The 24,425-nt window shown below is 30.2% G+C and overlaps 1 protein-coding gene across 1 annotated transcript in view; it reads left to right on the forward strand.

Moving 5' to 3' along the window:
- Positions 1-1,425: 1,425 nt before the first annotated feature.
- Positions 1,426-24,425, forward strand: part of LOTGIDRAFT_164410 (hypothetical protein) — a gene marked incomplete at both ends in the record, with an annotated part of 25,064 nt that continues 2,064 nt past the window's right edge. The window contains 24 exons of the mRNA XM_009060933.1: positions 1,426-1,437; positions 5,829-5,843; positions 8,928-8,979; positions 13,862-13,938; positions 14,247-14,598; positions 16,174-16,323; positions 17,835-18,029; positions 18,413-18,462; positions 18,737-18,811; positions 19,030-19,149; positions 19,530-19,647; positions 19,887-19,975; positions 20,185-20,301; positions 20,582-20,680; positions 21,079-21,150; positions 21,238-21,329; positions 22,677-22,837; positions 23,009-23,098; positions 23,552-23,718; positions 23,812-23,813; positions 24,172-24,173; positions 24,217-24,218; positions 24,307-24,308; positions 24,402-24,403. Coding sequence (XP_009059181.1) covers positions 1,426-1,437; positions 5,829-5,843; positions 8,928-8,979; positions 13,862-13,938; positions 14,247-14,598; positions 16,174-16,323; positions 17,835-18,029; positions 18,413-18,462; positions 18,737-18,811; positions 19,030-19,149; positions 19,530-19,647; positions 19,887-19,975; positions 20,185-20,301; positions 20,582-20,680; positions 21,079-21,150; positions 21,238-21,329; positions 22,677-22,837; positions 23,009-23,098; positions 23,552-23,718; positions 23,812-23,813; positions 24,172-24,173; positions 24,217-24,218; positions 24,307-24,308; positions 24,402-24,403 — 2,113 coding nt within the window. The remainder of the gene's footprint in view (positions 1,438-5,828; positions 5,844-8,927; positions 8,980-13,861; positions 13,939-14,246; positions 14,599-16,173; positions 16,324-17,834; positions 18,030-18,412; positions 18,463-18,736; positions 18,812-19,029; positions 19,150-19,529; positions 19,648-19,886; positions 19,976-20,184; positions 20,302-20,581; positions 20,681-21,078; positions 21,151-21,237; positions 21,330-22,676; positions 22,838-23,008; positions 23,099-23,551; positions 23,719-23,811; positions 23,814-24,171; positions 24,174-24,216; positions 24,219-24,306; positions 24,309-24,401; positions 24,404-24,425) is intronic.

The raw sequence follows: 24,425 nt of genomic DNA on the forward strand, positions 1-24,425 counted from the left end.
ATTTAAAACCAAAAAGTTTGAAAGAAGTGTTAGATTGAAGGTTGAATATTTCATGCTGGTAATTGTTACTGTACTGCCAAATATTTTTATTTAAAATCAAAGCTGTCAGTTGGCATATTGTAAAATATTTGTAGTATTTTGTAGAAATATATTGACATTTTAAGAGATTTTGGCAGAAAATATATTTGTGTAATGATTGAGGTAAGATTTGGTATAGTGTTTTGATTTGAATATTAAATTAGGCAGCTATCATTAATCATGTTTGACATATCTAATTGATTTCTCCCTTAGGCACATTCTGATCATAAAATTTTGAGATATTTTTTGTGTATGGACTGCCCATAACAGTAGCTATAGTAGCTTAGTGAGTAAATATACTAAACTACTGAACCCTTACCATTTACAAATTAACTTTTCTTGGTATTTTTCCTTATTGTATATGAAATAAAATTGAAAGCTTCTTGTTATTACAAACCATACTAAAAATTTCATAATTTACAAGGATAATATCTCTGATCACGTGATTTGGTTTACCAACTGGTCTGTGGACAAACTTTTTTGCATTTATTTGTCTGTACCAGGTTACAGCTGGGTGTACTTGGATTATGATTCAGAGTCACTTCTATGACTGCGATTATAGAAGGGCATCTATTTCTTCAACCTTAGCTCTGATTAAGCTACAATCTAACTTTTAAATTATATTTAACTGTGATCCCAGAGTTCTAATAGATAGCTTGTATTAGGGTGTGTTGACAGTAATATTTGTGAAACAAAAATAATTCATAGTCTAATGGTATGGATTTCATTTAGAAATAACAGACTAATTGTTATGATGATTGTAATAATGAATATTTAATAGATCTAATTATAGTCTTTCTCTAGCCTTTACCTTGTTCATTGTAATGAGACTTGTTTTTACCTGTTAACTCGTTAGGGTAAGATGAATTAATAGCAAATTAAATATTAAATAATTTATAAGCCAATAGTCTCTAAGTTTGGTGGTGTGGATTATTTAGAGGCCTTGAACGTCTTTGCATAAGTATTATTGTGATTGAAAGACTATAAAATATTAAAACTGAAACAACAGACTACAGAAAGTTACAATGATTACAAAGTTAGCTTAATTCTCCTGGCCCATAATCATTTCCTGGTGATATAAAATGCCATAAATGGATATAACATGCCATAAATGGATATAACATGCCATAAATGGATATAACACATAAATGGATATAACAAAATATCTTAAAAGATATGTAGTCCCTACAATTTTTAAGTAAAAGGATATTTTGGTAGGTAACATTTAATCCTTGGCATTAATTTATTTACTTATTTTAATTGTGTTATTTTTGGTGTTTTTCAGATTCTGAGTGGGTTTAGTTAACTTGGTCTTCCCTTTAAGGGAGGAGGAAAACCTCAACAGAAATGGCTAAAGAGGTTAGTAATATGTTAAGATATATTTCTTCAAGTTTCAGGTCATGTGCACTTTTGGTAAATGAACAGTTAAAGTCAGGGCTGATTGCTTTACCAGTAGTGTTGTACATGGGAAGGGTGATGTAATCAAATACATAGTCAGGGATGTCAGAAGTGTTAGTACAAACAGTATGGAAAGAATAAACACATTTTTGTAAGAACAGCTAATTTTCTATTCTATTAAAAACCTGGATTTGACGAAAAAAACTTTTTTTTTAAAATTATAAATATGATTATGATATTTGCTAAATATGTCATTTATTTGATGTCTATGGAAATGGTGGTCACTTTTTGAAGTCTACCGCATGCTTTGCATAACTGACTAAAGAAGAAGAACAACAGTTATGCCATTTAGGAAAAAATACAGTTGCGGTTGTGCTCATGCTCTCTGATTATATGCACCTTTCACAATTGAGTCAAAAATAACGTGGAAATATGAATGGTTAGTGGACATATTATGATGTCATGAGGATGTCAATGCTGTAATGGGACACAATGGTATGGGGGAAAAAGTTGTGGTGTTGGTGGCTCAGTGAAATTGGTACCTTTGGGTTTCTAAGGCTAGGGTTGTAATGGCAACTAATCAAGACCATGTATGTCAATTCACAGCTGTGAATGACATCACTGCATGACATCTTCAGTAAACCAAGGTGCAGCAAAGCAGAATGTTAAACTTCATTATATTTCAATTAACTTTCGAGAACATAAAGATTTTTAATTTTCCAACAGTTTGCTCACAAACCCAATACTTATTTTTTCCTGCTGCCTATGACCTTGACTGCTTGTTTTTGTAGAAAACAACAATACATCTATAAGTTCATTCAGAAGCTAGGATACTGTTGGGTCATCAAAATCAGTGACTCTTACAGACATAGGTCAATAGGCTCATACTCACATGTTTGTCAGATTTATCTACATTCATGCTCAATTTATTGTAGGTGCAGTCATAATGTATGCTAAATTAAAACTAAATACTGTAATATATATTTCCTTAAAAATGAAAACAGAGAAAGATACTGCATGTAGTGTAGGGTTATTTATAAATAATATAAAGAGCACTTCATGCTGATAGATTTCTATTTTTTCTCTGAAACCTGATATTTTAAAGGGGATTCATTTAGAATATTTATAACACATACTGAGAACAGTGAAATCCTAGTGAGATACAGTTACTTTAAATAGTTATTTTATTATCTCCATCACTAGTTAAACAATTAGTATATTTTTAGTAAGCTTTTTAACACGATTTTTACTATAAGTTTATTAAGATATGAATAGAAATAATAGAAGAGTATAAAAGATGATATTTGAAAGTAATATAAGCAGTGAAGCGAAGAGAGTAATCTCTGTACAATATTATGTATACTGTAGATAGGAGAATAAACATCCTTCTAAGATTTGATATTATAACTTTGTATTTACATTAATATCCTCTACACCACCGCATGTAATATATATATACTACTTGACACATATTGTAAACTCTAATACAAAAGTCTTATCGTGGGTGGACGACATATATTCTCTTTTTAACCAATTTTTACCTGTGATGACCTCAATTCAAACTTATCAGTCTTCTCATTTACATCAAAATGACAAAAACTTCGGTGATAGGAAACTTGGTGGTGTCAAGTTGAAGAAGTAGAGCTACTTTTGTGTCAATTCAGAGTGAAAACAAGGCCTGGTATAATATAGGTTATAGTACATGTGTTGTTATATTTAAATGGATTATATGAAGGAATTTTAAGCAAGCCGGTGATTAAGTGTATTGTTTGATTGCATCAGGATGGTTATTTAGCCAATTGTCAATACAAACCATGATAGAGGTAAAGTACAAACGATATTATTATTTCTGATTAGGTTTTTTTTAAAATTTGTTTTAAGTGATTTAAGGCAACTTCTGCAGTGATTGAACCTGAACTAGGGAAAAAGATTTCAGTGTCAACTGTTAGAGATAAAATATTTTACACTAGTAAATAGTCAATTACTATATAATCCCTCAATGTAAACGCTGTATGGCTTACAAGTATTACGTGTAGCCAGTCACATACTGAATTCCTTATCATATCTTAGCCTTGTTGAAGTCAGGTTGGGCCTAAATCCTTAAAAGATTTCTCAATTTATCCCTAGAATATGTTCTGTCTCATACCATGATCTTAGGTTAAATTTTATCAATAAATTTAATGAAAATTCTGTCAAGTATAAAGAAAATAAATCTGATATTTTAACCTAGATTATTGTAAGGAAGAAATATGTCCTATATCAACTTCATATCATATATCCTTCCTTACATAGTGTAATAACCTCCATGTTTTATAGTCACAGCCAAGTAGGAAAAATCTTTTCTTTCAGGTTTGAATAGGCGAGATAGGCATAAGTGTTGAATGCCAAAAACCCAAAAAGCAATTATGTTTATACAGCGCACATTGGCAATGAGATAGTTTTAGTTGCTTCCTCATTCAACCTATTAGAATCTGAGGAAACAATTTTGTACTTTTGTACTTTTGATTGGGAAAGTTATTTTAAAGTGTTAAAAACAAAGCAGTTAAAGTGAAATCACTTTGTTAAGCCTATTATTTTTTATCTTCACTCAAGAAGAGTTGATTATTTGTTTTGACACTAAAGTTTTTGCAGCATATATATCACAAGATGGAGTAGTAAGTGTTAATTAAATATGATAAGACTATGTTAGACTTACTAATGAAATAATGAACCTCTGATAATGAGAGGTTTTCTACTGTATTTACCATGACGCAGTACTTTGGCTAATTGACATTTGGCATTTCATCAAATAAGTCTTGTATGATAGAAGCCTTGCCATCATTTACATAAGATATATATATATATACCAAACGCGTCCCAATTATCATATTGGAAATTGTAATTTCATTGATATATTGCACCCATACCACTTCTCTTAAAGGTTAAAGTTCAAGCAATTTATTTGTTGAACTATAAAATATTTATTACATTCCAATACCACAGTGCATTAAAAATTTATATCATATACAATATTATTTATATATACCATATTGAAATTGACTTAAGTTTACCAACTTTACAGCCATCTTGTTGAAATACTTATGATTTAATTAGCATATAAATCAACCGATAAGATTATTAGGTTTTAGATGGATATTTGATAAATAAATACCAAAACAACACAAATAAATTTCATAATAAAAACACAAATTTGGTCGCAAATTATAATTGACACACATGGATAGCAAAGGAAATGAAATAATAGTTTTAATTCCTACTTGTCTGCACAACAGAGTTGTAAAAAGACCATAATGGGTGGACAAGATTTATAGATTGATAAGAAATAGATTTCAGCTACTATTTACACCTGATGATTATTTTATACAGCCAGTTGGTTTTATTGTGTGAAACAATTTGTATGGTCAGTCTTGGTCCATCTGGCCATGTTAGCTTGTCAAATTGATACTATTGTAAAAATGAAATGAGATTTTCACGTGCAATATCATTTGATACAAGTAAATGATGTGACTAAAAGCTAAAAAGACCCCTAAATTGGCAAGTGAATTCCTCTGAACCGGCAATATTATATATCATTTTGATATTGATATTTGATATTGTGTTTGGAAGGGATTTAAATTTACAGTAAAAATTACTGCTGGGCCTCAGGTTTTGTACTAAAATTTTAAGAACTAAAGGCCCAGAGAACTCATTTCTAACAATTTTTAGGTGCCAAAAACAGATTAAAAACTATATCTTTTTGATTTTGTACAGACATTGTAAATAAATCAATCTCTGGTGAACTGAAGAAGGTTTTGCTGGGGTTTAATTATCACTTGCTGGGGCCCAGCCCTCACAGACCCAAAAAATAGGAGTCCACATCCGATTAAGGTGAAGGAAGAATACTAAAAATAGAAAATATAACAATATGATTCTGTTATATGAAGTATAATATATTAAATATTGAGGGGGTTTTAGGAAGTTTTAGTCAGAAAGTAGTGTTATTGTAATATTTGTATAGTCAAAGGAAGTCAACACCTTGTGTAGTCAATTCAAACAGGAAAAATACCCCACCCCAGCCTTCTTTACAAAATTGTCTTGTGATATTGATTCTAGGACTAAATCAATGTAAATTATTAAGGAAATGATAGAGACATAAAAGAATTTAATCTCTTTTTAAATGGATATGGTCTTCATATAAATTTTTTTATCCGTTTAATTTGAATAAGAAATGCCCAAATTCTCATTTTCACTTCAAGTGTATATTCTCATCAATTACTACAGGTATCTCAGGTAACTGAAATTTTATCATCTGGTGAAGCAAATAATGAATGGGAAATGTGATATATAATTATGTTTATTACAATATCTTTCAGATCATAGGTATAAAGGTGTGTAATTATCTGCAGTCTAATTTTAATTAGACTGTAATGATCTGCCTCTTTACTTAAACAGCTCTTAGAGCTGAATTTCATCTATTTGCATAAAGGCGTTTTGAGGAATAATTAGTCAGGGGTGCCAGTTAAGGGCCACAGAATGTCAAATGGGGCTCCATATATAAAATGATAAGAAAATTTGAAAGCTGATGAATTTCTGGAGTTAGAATGGCAACAATGAGTCATCTTGTTGTAATGGGTGTGTTATTTTACCAAACTTTAATCTGAAAATCCTTATATATTTCTTCATATCTTTATTATGCATATTTTTGCCTACGTCAATCATTGATATTTGTTGTGACAAAGTTGGCTCATTTACAAGTATAATTATATAGATATTTAAATCGCAATGATCACTTGACATAAACATGTTTAAAGCCCCATCTTTAAGGCTATTGAGGTATGTTGTTATTTTGGACATGGAAGAAATACTGTTTAAGGGACAGATGCGCTATTTTGGGGGGATGATTTTGGTCTTGAATAAATGCGAATAGTCTTCTAAAGTATTAGAAATGTAGGAATATGGCATAATTCCTGTAGAAATTCTTCAAATGAAGAATTTTACTCACAATTTCTATATGTCTTTGTCTTTTATATACATCACAGAGTATCTTAGCATCAATTTCCACCATTCAAATTTTCAAACAGATGTCTGTGGTTCCTGCAATTCCACAAAAACTAAGTGTTTGATGAGGTCACTAATCGCAAAGGGTCCTATGTGATAAAGCATAGTTTGTGATTAGTGACGTCGTTTTAGTGGAATTGCATCTACAAACAACATTTAATATACTATTTAGGACTAAAATTTCCAGTCCGCCTAAACTATTCTTCAGAATTGAACAAGTTCTAATTTCCTGCTATTAGATTAGATTAAATCTACTTATGAGATCCATTTTATTTTATTGCAGACAAATCTTAAGTATACTTTCATTCTTATAAGTGATTTAAGACAAAGCTCTATGTGGTCTATTGTGAATTAAGACAATTTTATTTTTAAGTTTGATATAATTTGAAATATCACTCTCACAAGAAATTGTTTTAATAAAAAAAACTTTTATTGAATCGTTAAAAAAAGGTGTAGGGTTAGAAGTGTGTTAGTAGATAACTGATAGGATAGGTCTAGTACAATAGTCATTCTATAAATAGAGCTAATGTTTACATACTATCTTTTCAAGTACATACATTAACAATTCTAGATTATCCATATTTGATTTAGTTAGGTCGCTTATAATTGCTTCCGTAAATAATATAAAAAAACCATTATTGTATGAAATAAAATATGATCAGGGTCATTCATATAGAAGCCATATTGGTGTCTTTAGGCAGGGTTAGGTATTAGGGGGTGACATTGGGCCGACCCTCGAAAGCACAGACATCAGTTAGGGTTAGGGTTAGGGTTAGGGCTAGGAAACTGAAATAGATATCTATTTCAAACAAGATGTGATCAGTCCTATGATATTGGTGCATGACCTGATCAGTCTTAAAATATTGGTACATGATGCGACCATTCTGATGTTATTGGTTTATGATGTGATCAGCTCCATAATATTGTTACATATTTGACCAGTCCAATAATACTAGTACATGATGTGATCTTCCCTATAATACTGGTACAAGATGTGATCAGTCCAATAATACTAGTACATGGTGTGATCTTACCTATAATACTGGTACATGATATGATCAGTCTCATAATACTATTACATGATGTGATCTTCCCTATAATACTGGTACATGATATGATCAGTCTCATAATACTAGTACATGATGTGATCTTCCCTATAATACTGGTACATGATATGATCAGTCTCATAATACTAGTTCATGATGTGATCTTCCCTATAATACTGGTACATGATATGATCAGTCTCATAATACTAGTACATGATGTGATCTTTCCTATAATACTGGTACACGATGTGATCAGTCCAATAATACTAGTACATGATGTGATCTTCCCTATAATACTGGTACATGATGTGATCAGTCTCATAATACTAGTACGTGATGTGATCTTTCCTATAATACTGGTACACGATGTGATCAGTCTCATAATACTAGTACATGATGTGATCTTACCTATAATACTGGTACATGATGTGATCAGTCTCATAATACTAGTACATGATGTGATCTTCCCTATAATACTGGTACACGATGTGATCAGTCTCATAATACTAGTACATGATGTGATTTGTCCTACAATATTGGTACATGATGTGATCTGTCCTATAATACTGGTACATGATATGATCAGTTGTATGATATTGTTATATGATGTGATCAGTCAAATGATATTGTTACATGATGTGATCAGTCCTATAATATTGGTACATGATGTGACTATTCTTATGTTATTGGTTTATGATGTGATCAGCTCCATGTTATTGTTACATATGATCAGTTGGATGTTATTGGTACAAATACAATCACTCTTGTAGTAATTATGTTATTGGTACAATCACAGTGGTTATTTTACTTGATGTTTTCAGTCCCATGTAATAGGTTCAAATGTGATCACTCTCATGGTAATTGTGATCAGTCATAGTCATGGACATACATGATGAGGTCAGATTTTTTGAAAAAACGTATGGTAAAATTTACTCCTTTGTCTTCACCAAAAGCCCCATTTGAGATATATACTGTCACTTTGTATATTTTTTTTCCAAATTTTATTGAAGACATCCTTTGATTTTGTTCAATTGAAGGGAGGCACATGACAATTTAATGTGTAGAATGTTTTTTGTTTTATTTACAGGATGAATTATTCTAAACATGTAAATAAACATGTTAAAATAGCCTTCATCATTTGTTTTTTTTTTTGTCATTCTGTTTGATCTTATATTTATATTCGAAATCTTTATTTTAAACTTAACCTACAAGCCACAATGACGTAATTACACTATGTTTTTATTACTAATTGTGTGTTGTATTTCCTCTCTGTTTTTAATTTCTTGGTTTAAAACTGGAGTAGAGGCATTAATTAATCATTGACAAGGTTTGATGTATACTTAATGAATACCTATTTATATTTTTCAGTGGCAAAAGTTAAGCCCATCTGAATTCCATCAGCTACAGGAATATACATCATGTAAGTAATTTGGTAATTTATTTAGTTTATAGGGTTTGAAATTCAACCTCATATATTTTAGATTATTAAGGGGCTATAAAAAAAGGTTTCCAGAATATGGGTATGTATCAGGAACAATACATGCTCCATATATTTTGTTGAAGATCAGGTGTAAACAAATTTTGCATGCAACATGAAACAGGTGAAAAAACGAAAGTGACAAGATAGTTTGCCAGGCAAGGTAATATATCTGAGTATAATATTAGGTAGTGATATTAATAATCCATCTGTGACTTACTCTCTTTGAGATGGATCTCTCTGATATCATACTATCATTCACATTGAATACTGTTTTAAAATTGTCTTTTATGTCATGTATTCATTGCAAGATTAAGCGGAGATTTCTGCACCAGAGTTGATAGGAAGTGTGCCAAAACTAAAGCCACAAATAGACAAATCAAGTTTAATGAACCAAGCCCATAGTTCATCTATACAAGCTAACACTGAGGTCAATTTATTTTAAACTTTGGTCAAGATGTAATCTGTCCAAGTCAGAAAACTAGACGTTGGCAAGACTATGAATGGGAGTTCATTGAGCCAAAACCAGTAGGGAGCTAACAGAATGGTCATCTTTGATGGAATTATGATTTGCAATTCTTATTAACCTTCAGAACACATTCATATTTATTTTATTGAGACATTTTCCTGTAATATTTTCTTACTTGAGAATTACCTAATTCAGACTATAAGTCAATGCTAAGACTTGTTCTATATTCCATATAAGGCCATGGCTAGTATTGTCACAAATCTCTTACTATAAAAAGATGATGAGGGCTAAACCTTGCTTGGTAATGCTCAGTATCCTCTCGTTGAAAAGTATCTGACAGGTTTTCTTGACAATTGTTGGCAAGAAAGGAGTCAATAATAACTACCAGTATCAATGGTTAGATAAGGTTCGGATGTTTTCGACATCATGATTTTACAAAGGTTAATAGACATTTTCAATTCTTTTTAACATTGCACCTTGGAGATCAAATAACAGATGTGATAATGATATATCTTATGCAATTCAATTTGGAAATTATTTCATAGATTTTATGGAAAAATTTAATTTTACACTTTGCTCATGACTCCTCAGAAGAGTAGGAAACATTATGAGTAAGAAGAAATAGTTGTAGGTGGGTGAAATGAAGGTCATTACAAACATTAGGAAAGTAATTAGTCATATGAGAAATCAATTAATATTCTAGCTACAAGTTATTTTAATTACCACCTAGATCCTACAGCTTACACTATATATATATTATATTATAAATCATAGTACATATAGCTTTATTACACTCCTTTATAGTTTTCTTGATGTTTTAAATATGTCCTTGGAAAGCTGCTCTGATGTCTTCTCACAATTGATGCAATTATAAGACATGAACATGTGAATTAGAAACATATTTCAATATTACAAGCCATGTCCTCTTTTGCTAGTATCTGATGCAGTAATTTACAAGAAATAATCTTACTTTTTTTGATATTCAAAAACTACCCTGAACATCGCAGTATTAAATCAGATGCCAAATGTGCATTCAGATCCAATTTAAAAAAAAAGATTCTCTATCAGCAGGCCACAATACACCCACTCTTAGATCTGGGTGGTAAATGAGAAGTAAAGAGTTACATGAATAAATTAGGCATTCGTTTGATCTTTAAACTATTTCTATCATCTACAACAGTCTTCCTACATACTGAGTATAAACACATGTATATTTGTCTACTGTACAAAAGGTGTTTATTCATCACTTCTTTGTTTTAAATGAGAATGTGCAATATTTACTTAATGTTTTTTCTGTCTACAAAGACCCTACTTATCATTGTAATTCCAACTGGTTCGATATGTATAGTACACACCCTAATCAGGTAGCAAGTTAGATATATTTAATATGTGACATTCATAGCTGAAATGTATCGGGCACTAAAACTAATACTTTCTTGCTTTAAAGGTCTTTTAACTACCAAAAGATGACATACTACAATATGCCTAATGAAATTATGACAGTCTTCTTCTAATCGTGTTTCTATGATTAATACGGTACCAGAACATTTTGAATGCAAAGAATGCTAAAATTAACAGCTAAAAGAAAATTTTGAGGCAACTCTAACTTTAACTGTCTGATATGTTCAAGCATTGACTGATTAACAATTTTGTTCAGGAAATCTAGGGATTGATATTGTTGATTTTACATAAAGTTCTTTAGAGCATATCAATGAATGGTAAAGATAACACTCTTGATAAGCTTCATCAAGAGATTTATGATGTAATTCATGATGTCAGCACTGCATCCATTAAAGATGTGAAAAGAATCGACTTTCTATTTATGGACTATGAAACAAGTTAATGGTAGGAAGCAATATCAATAATATTGGTACCGGCACCATACTCTTATACTAAAATACCTTGCTAAGGGTAATTCATGCCTGACTTTTAACCTAGAACATATAAGTGAAGCGCTAAACTAGACCAGTTAAAGGAAACAGACTATAGCCTGCAAGTCTATTAGTAATGTAGAGCTAGAAGAAGGAATAATGTAGTGCTATATAGTAATGAATAGTTATTATATATCACATTATATCTCATACAACTATAGTCTTTACTAATAAAAACACATTTATTATTTTACTCTTCCCTCTCTGGTTTATCTAATTTATTCAATAAGTAATGAAATATGGTTTCTAGGTATTTGTCAATACGTTACTAGGCTAGAATTCTCCATAGGATTTCAATGAAATTAGTTAGGTGTCGTCTATGTAAGGAATTGTTTAAGACCAAGATGACATTCTAGTTAGTTGTTCTTAACATGATAATAGCCAACTCTGGTACATCAATATACCAAGCTAACTAGAGGAAAATAAGCTGTAGGCACCTACTATATCTGGTCTAGTGCAGATTGCATCATATTTGTTTATAATACTATAATGAAAGACTAACTATAAACATGAATTTATGGAAGTTTAGACAACTTTTGAATTCATAAATGTCTTTTGTGACATCCATATTGCTCTGTTTTTGAGCTTGGTAGTTACTATATGACTGATGTACAATGAAATGATGTACAAATGCTAACAAATAAAATCTAATTGTATAAAAGATACTAGAGAAGACATGTCACCTGCTTGAACAGGAATCCAGCAGTAACAGTGTAACTGAAAGTATGTTGAGTGGTGGCTAACCAAGCTTAGTGCTTGCTGGCTAGGCTAGAGGTCCAAAGTTTGGTCCTACCTCCTTGCTTTCCTTTTCTCTTTAATACAGTTTTTTGGTCTGACTTTTTAATATCAAATGTTCATTTGTTAGCTGCCTGATGATATATACACATAGGCCTATTAGTGGCATCAGGAACATCAGCTACTACATCAGTGTCTAGCATCACAATATGAAAGAATTTTATCTGTATTTAATGGTAGCTGCTAAACAGTCACGAGCGACAATAAACAAACATAGTTATGACCTTTTCAAAGTGGAAGAAGGAAAAACTGAGCAATAACATTTCAGGTCTTGAATTCATGTAAAAATAAAAAAAAAGTTTATTGGTTTTAGACCCATGTTAGGATTATATGCAATAAAGAACAATGTCATGAAGGCCATTATAGAGATGATGAGTACATTATTTACATAATGGCTACTTCCTTGTCATTTGCAAATAGTTCACCACATGATCTGCACTATGTTTGTACAAAATGGATTGTTTATATTGTTTTCAAAATGAATAGATGAAAAGTCTAAAAATAGAAAATTGTGATTGACAATTAAAACTGTCTAGTTATATCTCTGGGTATATTTAGACTATTCATTTTAAATAATGCATTGTGTAAAATATAATTAACTTGGTCTAGAGTTCTGATTGTAATAGAGCTAAAATTGGGTTAGAGAGTTATAAATGAAATGTCTTCTGCAGAAGAGCATAACTTCTCTGCCATTCATAAATGACAATTCTTTAATAAAAGTACCTATAGTTCAACTTCTAGTTTGTCTTCAATTAGATGAAAAAAAAGTACCTCACTTTAAGGACAGTATTTACTAGTCTGCAGTTTTTGAGGTCTGTGAAAAGCTGAAATTGACCTCTTATCATCTATCAGTAATTAGTGGACTATGTCACTTTAACCAATACCAACTGACTTCAATCAGTTGAGACAAGTCATACTATAATATTTCTATTACTTTCCTATAATTGAAAATAATATTGGTAATGTTCTATCAGTACTTATGTGATATTGAAGTTAGCTAATGATAATGGAGTAGGCTAAGATGATATGTGTACATAATGCTAACATTGAATGTCAATAGATTGAAGAGAAAGAGAAGAGTATTCTAGCCTATAGGCTGTATACATAATGTCTAGAACTCATTCTTATCTTTAAACAATAGTACTAACTATACACTTGTATATTCTCATCTCTTATATTTACATTAGTTATATCTCTGGTGCTAGATTAGTATTACAGCCAAGGTGGTACTTACCTAATGCATAGAAATAATTCTGGGACCACATGCTGGAAGAAATGGGTTGATTAAGCCTTACTTGCTTATCACTTAAAAAATCTAATTCACCAATAATATTTGAACATAAGCAATAGATTCATCTGTAATCTGAAAACACATTCCACAACTTTGCAGTAATTCACTATATATATATATATTATATCTCATTGTATTGTTACCAACTGCATCCTTCAAAAAAAGGGTCAGATGAACAATTTTTGTGGTCATGATGTCATCTTTTTGAATTAATCATCCAAGTGATCATTGTGTCTTCAAAATGTCTGTTTAAAAATAAGAGGACATGGTTTATGCAACAATACCTAGCAATATGTTATAGATTACACTTTAACTGATTGTTTTGTATATATTTTATAGATTCATCTAAACAGTTGAAAGATGTATTAAAAGAATTTGATGGAGATGGAGTTTTATCTAAATATAATCCCGAGGAGGTTCGTGTATATTTATATGTTAATTACAAATATTTTACTCAGCTACAAACTTGGTGCATCAGAATTTGTCTTGCTTTGAAAGGGATTTAGAACAATGGCACACCATAGCTGAGCAGCCGACTTTATTTAAAATCAATATTAGTGATTGACCAATCAGATCAAGAGAAACATTCTAATTAAGAGTAGGATCCACGAGTTTCCTCTTAACTCTTAAATGATGGTAGATCTTTTTCAAAGTTATGTCATGTTTATATTATTTCATCTTCTTAAAGCCACCTTTATTTATAGTTATCATTTTTATATTTCAGCCAATGGACTATGAAGGATTTACTTTGTTTATGGATGCGTATTTTGAAGCTCAGGTGCCTGAAGAATTATGTCAACATGTCTTCCTTTCTTTTATGAAAAAACCAGTTACCCCTTCTGCCAGTGGTAAGGATTATAATTTAAAGGATGTGGCAGTGGTTGCTCAAACTGTGTGTGCACCAATCACTCACCAAACTACAACAGGTTTTCATGTTGAGAAAGAAAAACACCATGGATTAGCTGAAAAACTTCATGGATTAACTGAAAAATTACATGGTTTAGGTCACCATTCGAGTGATAAAAGTCACCGTCATGATAGTACGGGCTATGAGTCTGGTAGACAGAGTCGTGCAGGTATTTTTAACATGTTTATTACATAGTGTTTGATGTAGGTTTTATCATTGTAGTGAATATTTTGTAGTCCTTCTTTTCCAGTTTGAGTCGATATATAATTATTTGAATTATGTTGTATTTTGATTCATTGTCTATGTATAATTTTGAATGGTTCAGATGTACATAATTTTGCATGATGTAGTAAGAAATTAAAAGCTGCTGTACATTAACAATATAACCAATGTAAACATTATGGGCTACCAATACTCATATTTTGGCCTGTATCTGTGAAGTTTGCTGGATTAGCTGTATATGAAGAAGAGAACACAAATTAATGCCTCTGTCTTATTGTCTGAGCAAAGTAAAAAGTTTTTTGAATTTTTGAAGAGAATAGGAATATCAGTCTCAAAGTAGTACTGTTAGTTTTTGAATGACTTTGCATTGATCAAAATATAATCGTTTGAAAGTTTACATTGAAAAGCACATTTCTCTCCTATAAACCCTTACAAGTCACGAATTTTGGCTGAAATTGTCCTCTGTAAAAACAAATTTTGAAGACATAATGTGTGCTTATGCTTATATTTTCATCAACGCAAAGACTTTCTAAGACTAACAGTACTATTTTGAGGCTGATATTCCAATTCTCTTAAAAATAATGGGAAAAATTTTTACTTTGCTCAGACAATAGGACAAATAGCAGTATTAACAAAATTAGCAATACTACAGAAATAACACAAACATCTTACACTCATTTCACTTTTAACCATATTTTTATAACATCTGATTTCTCTTTCCATAATTCATTGTCAAGTTTTAGCAACTGAAATTCATATCAGTTACACAACTTGAATCAGAAATACTGAAATCACAGTTGAGAAATAGTGAAATAGAAATAAAATAAACAAAGCTTACGCCAGTCTGTCACTTTTCATGTCTCCCCTCCCCTCTCTCTATATCTTGATATTGTTGTTATGCCTATTTAAAGTACATTGTACAAAATTCCCTTTCTTCATTTTTGAATGAGTTTACAAAATCAAATCTGAAACTGAATTATAGTTTTATTTTTTTTTTACTTGAATATCATTTGATTTCATTTATGATTTGTATATTGGAAAAACTCCATTTGTATATCATTTATTTCATTTTGTTTTATTTTACTATTTTGGTAATTTGAAATGTAATAAGCATGTTAATGGTGTCTGTAGACTCTGGTATCCAGAAGGTAATGCCTTTTATCATGACCCTTTTTGGTTGCTTTATTATTATTATAAAACGTTAAAGCATGTGGTGTTATCGACATGGTAACCTTTTAGTTTGTTTGATCAGCTTTTTGCATGCAAGATGAGTATCATTATGATTTACTCCTTTTTTCACAAATTGTGAAACACAGAGAAAATAGTTTTAAGAGCTAAACACTGGGATTCAATGGCTACCAAATATGGTCATTTTGTAACATTGCCTGTTTACTGTGTCAAATTCTCTTAGACAGGCTCTTATTTCCCAGTGAATGTAGGATCTATGACTGCATTAAATTCATTGGTAAATCAAAATCTCCAAACTCATCAAACCACTGATTATCAAATCATTTTTAAACAGGCTCCACATCAGCATCAATCCATACAACTATAGGGATTGCGTCGGCAGCAGATAGAGCATTATTAGAAGAAGAATTAGCAAAAGAAGCCTCCAATCACTCTCGGTCATCTTCTAAAAAATCAAACCACAGTATACATAGCATACATAATGGTAAGATATCATTATCATCTCAAAAGGTTTTTTGTCTTTGTTTCATTTGATAGGAGTGGAAAAATTGCACAATAGTTGAAGAGAGTTGAATTGCAGGGAAAAAAAGTTATTTGTTATTTGGTGAACTCAGGTTTAAGTCAAAATGCTTTCAATCATTTCAAAAAAAAACCTACAGAAACTTTAAGTATAAGCTTATTCATTATAGTGTAACATGCAAAGGTGTCTTTCACTATAGATTGATATTAGTGTAGCAGTATTCTAACACAATGTGAAATATTGTGCTCAGATACATTCTCCAACTCATGATCAGATACTCTAGTTGTTTTCTATTGAATTTCACATATTGTAGTTTTATTATATGTGACAACTACAACATACAGGAAATCACACGTTGCAAGCATGTTACACAGGAAATTACATGTTGAAGTTACACACGATATCACATGTTGAAGTTAGCTAGGATATCACATGTTGAAGTTAGCTATGATATCACATGTTGAAGTTACGCACGATATCAGATGTTGAAGTTAGCTATGATATCAGATGTTGAAGTTAGCTATGATATCAGATGTTGAAGTTACACACGATATCACATGTTGAAGTTACACACGATATCACATGTTGAAGTTACACACGATATCACTTGTTGAAGTTAGCCAGGATATCACATGTTGAAGTTAGCCAGGATAACACCAGGATATCACATGTTGAAGTTAGGTATGATATCACATGTTGAAGTTACGCACGATATCAGATGTTGAAGTTAGCTATGATATCAGATGTTGAAGTTACACACGATATCACATGTTGAAGTTACACACGATATCACATGTTGAAGTTAGCCAGGATATCACATGTTGAAGTTAGCTAGGATATCACATGTTGAAGTTAGCCAGGATATTACATGTTGAAGTTAGCTAGGATATCACATGTTTAAGTTAGCTATGATATCACATGTTGAAGTTAGCTATGATATCACATGTTGAAGTTGGCTATGATATCACATGTTGAAGTTACACACGATATCACATGTTGAAGTTAGCCAGGATATCACATGTTGAAGTTAGCTAGGATATCACATGTTGAAGTTAGCCAGGATATCACATGTTGAAGTTAGCCAGAAAATCACATGTTGAAGTTAGCTAGGATATCACATGTTGAAGTTAGCCAGGATATCACATGTTGAAGTTAGCCAGGATATCACATGTTGAAGTTAGCGAGGATATCAGATGTTGAAGTTACACACGATATCACATGTTGAAGTTAGCCAGGATATCACATGTTGAAGTTAGCCAGGATAACACCAGGATATCACATGTTGAAGTTAGCCAGGATATCACATGTGGCCAATACTACCTATGGAATATCGCATGTTGTAGATTGAATGTAACATGTAAAAGTTATATAACATTGGATATCACATGTTGTAGATTGAATGTAACATGTAGAAGTTATATAACATTGGATATCACATGTTGCAGTTATATTATATAGAAGATGTTTTGTTTCAGGTCCATTATTAGAAAGTGTTGATCCATGGATACGCCAGTCAAACTCTTCATTATTAAAAACACAAACAGACAAAAGATTAGATCAGAGACATCGTACAAATAGTTTTGATATAAAAAATGGACATATTTATTTGAAAGATTTAGTGTGTTATTTATCATTATTAGAGGCTGGAAGACCTGAAGATAAACTAGAATGTAAGTCTTCAGTTTAAACATGGTGGTCAATAGATTTGAAAATATCTTATCTACGGACAATTGATACAAATCATGTTTTGTGATCATTCCTAAAAGTTATATTGTATTTTTAAGATAGACGTCGATAGCTTTAAATTGCCATCCTTCAATCTATCCTGACAATTCACTTCTGTGAAACTTGGTAGAACCAGAGTTGTCAAGCTAATCATAATCTTTTCACATGCTGCTGAAGATATTGCTGAAATATTTGATATTGACATGCTATTATGCCTGTTGCTAAAGATTCCAGAAGACATAAGCTCTGTAGCTGGAAAACTATATATTACGCTGATGTTAAGCCATTATTATATTGAAATTCAACATTGACATTGATTTTATTGTAGTTATGTTCAGATTGTATGATGCAGATGGAAATGGTCTCTTAGATTCTAGTGTAAGTTCATTTTCTCTAGTGTTGACTGAGCTAACCTGGGTGTGGAGTTGGATCTCAGCATTGGTTGAAACAGTCTCATTGAATATTTCTTCCTGATTTCCCCTTATCAGTGATATAGGTTGCAGGGGTTGAAATCTTGTTATTTGCCTGGGTCTGAGAATCTGTGTGTTCATTCTTTTAAATGCAGAACTCGAAATATTAAGATGTAGTTTGTTCAGGTAACTATTTGTATCTTTGTAAGTTATTTTCAATAGAAATATTAAATGTATTGTAGGAATTAGATTGTATTGTTAATCAAATGATGTCTGTAGCAGAATATCTTGGTTGGGATGTTTCAGAACTAAAACCAGTAAGTTTTTCACTACATTATTCATGTGTAATATAACAATTTCAAAATACTGAAATCAAGGCCATGGCATAATGGAGGCAAATGCCTCCCCCTGTGAAACAACTAAAGGTAGGAGTGTTTTGTTTTTCAATTATGTATTAAATCCACAGTTTTTATGCCTTGTTGTAATTTGAATGGTAATACATTGGTGACTGGAATGAAACATGATATATTTTTAGATATTACAAGATATGATGTTAGAAATAGACTATGATTCTGATGGTGTGGTATCAATGGAAGAATGGAAGAAAGGAGGAATGACCACTATACCATTACTAGTTTTATTAGGTCTAGATACGGTAAGTTTGCTATTACTGTACTATATTCATAAAACAAGTCATCTGAAATTCTTATAATCTTCACATTAAATCAGCAGTAAAAAAAGGTTGCAAAGAACAAAAAGAAATTTGTGATACAGAAAATTATTAAACACATATTTTCCATAAATTCCTTGCTCTTTTTCTTCATTTTGAGTTTTTATGAACATGTGATAATAGTCTATTTTATTGTCTATTGAAATATCAAGAAACAGGCTACAGTAATTTAATGTTATAAAACCAGCCCATTAAGATTGAAACTCTCTACCACATTAATTATTAATTATTTGATTTTACTCTCAGAACTAGTTGATTTCACATTGATTGGTTTCTAATGTTAACTAATATTTGGTTTATTACAGAATGTACAAGATGATGGAAGCCATGTTTGGAGATTGAAACATTTTAGTCGACCTGCATATTGTAATTTATGTTTAAATTTATTGGTAGGCTTTGGTAAACAGGGTCTCAGTTGTACTTGTAAGTATATAGTATTATTTTTGTGTAAGGGGAAACTACTTGATATTGATATATGACTAATACTGATATCAGATTAGGTTCAAATGACAGAAAGTTCTCTGATGGTAAAAAAGAGTATGTCCCAAGTTGTCAAATTTCTATGTATATGGGAAACCATCTGAGAAAAATATATTGACACTAGATATTATGAAATATGATTTTGATCTTCCTATGTTTGAGAAAGAATTTTGTATTTGTAGTTTGTAAATATACAGTTCACGAAAGATGTGTTCATAGAGCTCCAGCCTCCTGTATTACTACCTATACTAAGTCTAAAAAGACAGTTCAGGTAAGCATTTTTTAAGCTAAGATTGGATTCTGGTTTCTCATAATTCCATTTTTGGAAACCAGCATTTGCTGTTACTAATTTCTTATAGTTGAATTTAGAAAATGTTCTATATAGAAAACACACATTCAGAAACAATTGAAGAGCTTCCGTGGTCTAAGGGAGATAATCATAATAATATATTGAGTTATCTTTCTGTTTCCTTATTTTAGACAATGAACCATCATTGGGTGGAAGGAAATTGTGCTGGAAAATGTGATAAGTGTAGAAAATCTATTAAATCTTACAATGGTGTAACAGGTTTACACTGTAGATGGTGTCATCTAACTGTAAGTATACTATAAAAATATTTAATCTTAAAATATAAGCTCAAGATTTATCCATGACATATAATTTTATTTTATTAAAAGAATATGAAGAATTTAGGATAGGATCTGTTGCAAGTTTTACTTTGAAAGAAAGTTGATTCTCATAAGATAATCTGATCATTGCAAATCAAATATTTTGTATTGAACCTGTCAAAGGGTACTATTATATTGAGGTATTGCTGAGTGGGTAGAAAAGCCATCATGTATGGTTTATGAATATTTTGCTTGTTTTGTTTTTCAGCTGCATAATAAATGTGCATCACAGTTGAAACCTGAATGTGATCTGGGACCATTCCGTGACCATACTTTACCTCCTATAACTATATGTCCAGCTGTGCTGGTAAGTTAGTTATGATTTTGACACATGTCATCATGAAATATTTTACGGTTGGATCTTATAAGTAAAATCTTAAGATTGGGGTCTAAAGTTTGTGGAATATTTGCATTGTTGATTTGTTTCCCTCCTGTTAAGTTATTTAACTTACTTTGCTTACATACTGAAGCCATTGTATTTAAAAGTTAACCCCTAACAATCTGTCTTAATGAGCAATGTATATCAGAAAATTGTCTGTAACTAAAGATAAGTTTCTATTTATTAGATGATAAGAGATAAATCTCAGATATAAATATATAATAAATGGTTTAACTAATATCTAGTTTAATAGATAATGAAAAAAATAAGTTATATAAATTATTTCTTTGATCAAGAAGAAATGAAATTAATATTATTTTATTTAGGACCGACCAAGAAGTGACAAAAATAAAAGTTTAACAAGAGTTGATTCAGCCAACTTAGATGGACCCATGCAGGTGAGCTTTCTTTCTATAGATAAATTTTTTTGAGATACTTGGTTCTTGATCGATAAAATTTTTGAATGATCCAATTTTGTCTTTCAGGGCCAAAGCTCATTTCAAGTGATCCCATTTGAAGGCTCCCATCCATTATTAGTTTTTATTAATCCTAAATCTGGGGGAAAACAAGGTGGAAGGTAGGTGGACATTTAACTAATATAATAATATTTGATGTATTTCAGTGATGCAGTATTTGGTATTAATTTATTTATATATATGATATGATAAAATATTGTTATTAATATGTTTTATAATGTATTATGGAAGTTCCAGTATTAATTATGAAATAAAGATTTTGATTGATATATTATCTTCATGTTTTAGAACATTACTAATTATAAGTATTATTAAAGTTCAAGTATTTATTATGAAATCTGATATGATATAAAGATTGTTATTGATTAGTTATCTTTATATTATAGAATATTAAGGAAGTTCCAATATTTATTATAAAATATGATATGATATAAAGATTGTTATTGATTAGTTATCTTTATGTTATAGAATATTACGGAAGAATATTATAAAGATTGTTATTGATTTGTTATCTTTATGTTATAGAATATTACGGAAGTTTCAGTATTTATTTTAAAATATATGATATAAAGATTGTTATTGATTAGTTATCTTTATATTATAGAATATTACGGACGTTCCAGTATTTATTATGAAATATGATATGATATAAAGATTGTTATTGATTAGTTATCTTTATGTTATAGAATATTACGGAAGTTTCAGTATTTATTATAAAATATGATATGATATAAAGATTGTTATTGATTAGTTATCTTTATATTATAGAATATTACGGAAGTTCCAGTATTTATTATAAAATATGATATGATATAAAGATTGTTATTGATTTGTTATCTTTATGTTATAGAATATTACGGAAGTTCCAGTATTTATTATAAAATATGATATGATATAAAGATTGTTATTGATTAGTTATCTTTATATTATGGAATTTTACGGAAGTTCCAGTATTTATTATAAAATATGATATGATATAAAGATTGTTATTGATAAGTTATCTTTATGTTATAGAATATTACGGAAGTCCCAGTATTTATTATAAAATATGATATGATATAAAGATTATGTTATAGAATATTACGGAAGTTCCAGTATTTATTATAAAGATTGTTATCTTTATGTTATAGAATATTACGGAAGTTCCAGTATTTATTATAAAATATGATATGATATAAAGATTGTTATAGATTAGTTACCTTTATATTATGGAATATTACGAAAGTTCCAGTATTTATTATAAAATATGATATGATATAAAGATTGTTATTGATTAGTTATCTTTGTGTTATAGAATATTACGGAAGTTCCAGTATTTATTATAAAATATGATATGATATAAAGATTGTTATTGATTAGTTATCTTTATATTATAGAAGTTCCAGTATTCATTATAAAATATGATATGATGTAAAGATTGTTATTGATTTGTTATCTTTATGTTATAGAATATTACGGAAGTTCCAGTATTTATTGAATCCACGTCAAGTTTATGATATGATTAAATGTGGACCAACTGAAGGATTACAGTTTTTTAAAGATATACCAAATTGTCGTGTGTTAGTCTGTGGTGGAGATGGTTCTGTTGGTTGGTTATTAGATACTATTGGTATGTATTATATTAATCCATCTAAATATTTATATTTGCTTGGTGGCAGTTATAATACATAATGTAACCAATTTTTTCGTTACATTACTAACTAACTTATGACACTCACTGAAAGTAATTGAGATACTTATTTGATTTTGATACTCAAAACATTGTTTTTCTCTCTTTCAGATAAAATGAATTTTGCTCAAAAACCACCAATAGCTGTTTTACCATTAGGTACTGGCAATGATTTAGCTCGCTGCCTTAGATGGGGAGGAGGTAAGTTGATATTGTCTCTTCTAATGTAAAAGCATGTCTTGTCCAGTGACAGCATAGAGGTACGGAGGGAGCATTTGCCCCCAAATTTACCTCCGCTTTATATTTTCACAAATATAAATAAAAAAAATTTTTTAAACGTCTTTGTCCCAATATATTCGTCAGGATCAATTCAATATTTCGAAAAAAGGTTTGGGAGAAGCCTCTCAGACGCCCCATGAGAGGCTGACAACTATAATGCCACAACAGCGGCTGGTGCCGTCAATTGTCTTGTCTTGTTAAACACATGGAAGGAAGCATGTCAGTTACACATGAACAAATTAGAGTCATCGTTTTCTATATGACTTGCAATTTGAAACAGCTTAAAACTCCTTACACCTATATAAATATACACAGTGAAGAATCTTTTTCTCAAGATCTAATATAAGAATTAATATTTTAAATTTTTCTCAATAGGTTATGAAGGAGAGAATTTAATTAAAATATTAAAGCGTATTGAACATAGTCAGGCTGTGATGATTGATAGATGGAAGATCGAGTTCAGTAAACCTGATGATGCAGAAGATCAAGAGGGTGATCCTATACCATACAATATAATTAATAATTACTTCTCAATTGGAGTGGTAAGTTTATATTTCACTATGTTAGTAATAATTATTTTTCAATGGGAGTGGTAAGTATATATTTCTTATATAATAATTATTTTTCAATTACAGTTGTAAGTATATATTTCATATATAATAATTATTTCTCAATTGGAGTGGTTAGTTTATATTTCATATATAAAAATTACTTCTCAATTGGAGTGGTAAGTATATATTTCATATATAATAATTATTTCTCAATTGGAGTGGTTAGTTTATATTTCATATATAATAATTACTTTTCAATTGGAGTGGTAAGCATATATTTCATATATAATAATTATTTCTCAATTGGAGTGGTAAGCATATATTTCATATATAATAATTATTTCTCAATTGGAGTGGTTAGTTTATATTTCATATATAAAAATTACTTCTCAATTGGAGTGGTAAGTATATATTTCATATATAATAATTATTTCTCAATTGGAGTGGTAAGTATATATTTCATATATAATAATTATTTCTCAATTGCAGCTGTAAGTATATATTTCATATATAATATTTACTTCTAAATTGGAGTGGTAAGTTTATATTTCATATATAATAATTATTTCTCAATTACAGTTGTAAGTATTTATTTCATATATAATACTTACTTCTCAATTGGAGTGGTAAGTTTATATTTCACTATGTTATTAATAATTATTTCTCAATTGGAGTGGTAAGTATATATTTCATATACA

The sequence above is a fragment of the Lottia gigantea genome (genome assembly GCF_000327385.1).
Source record: "Lottia gigantea unplaced genomic scaffold LOTGIsca_45, whole genome shotgun sequence".
Taxonomy (NCBI): domain Eukaryota; kingdom Metazoa; phylum Mollusca; class Gastropoda; family Lottiidae; genus Lottia; species Lottia gigantea.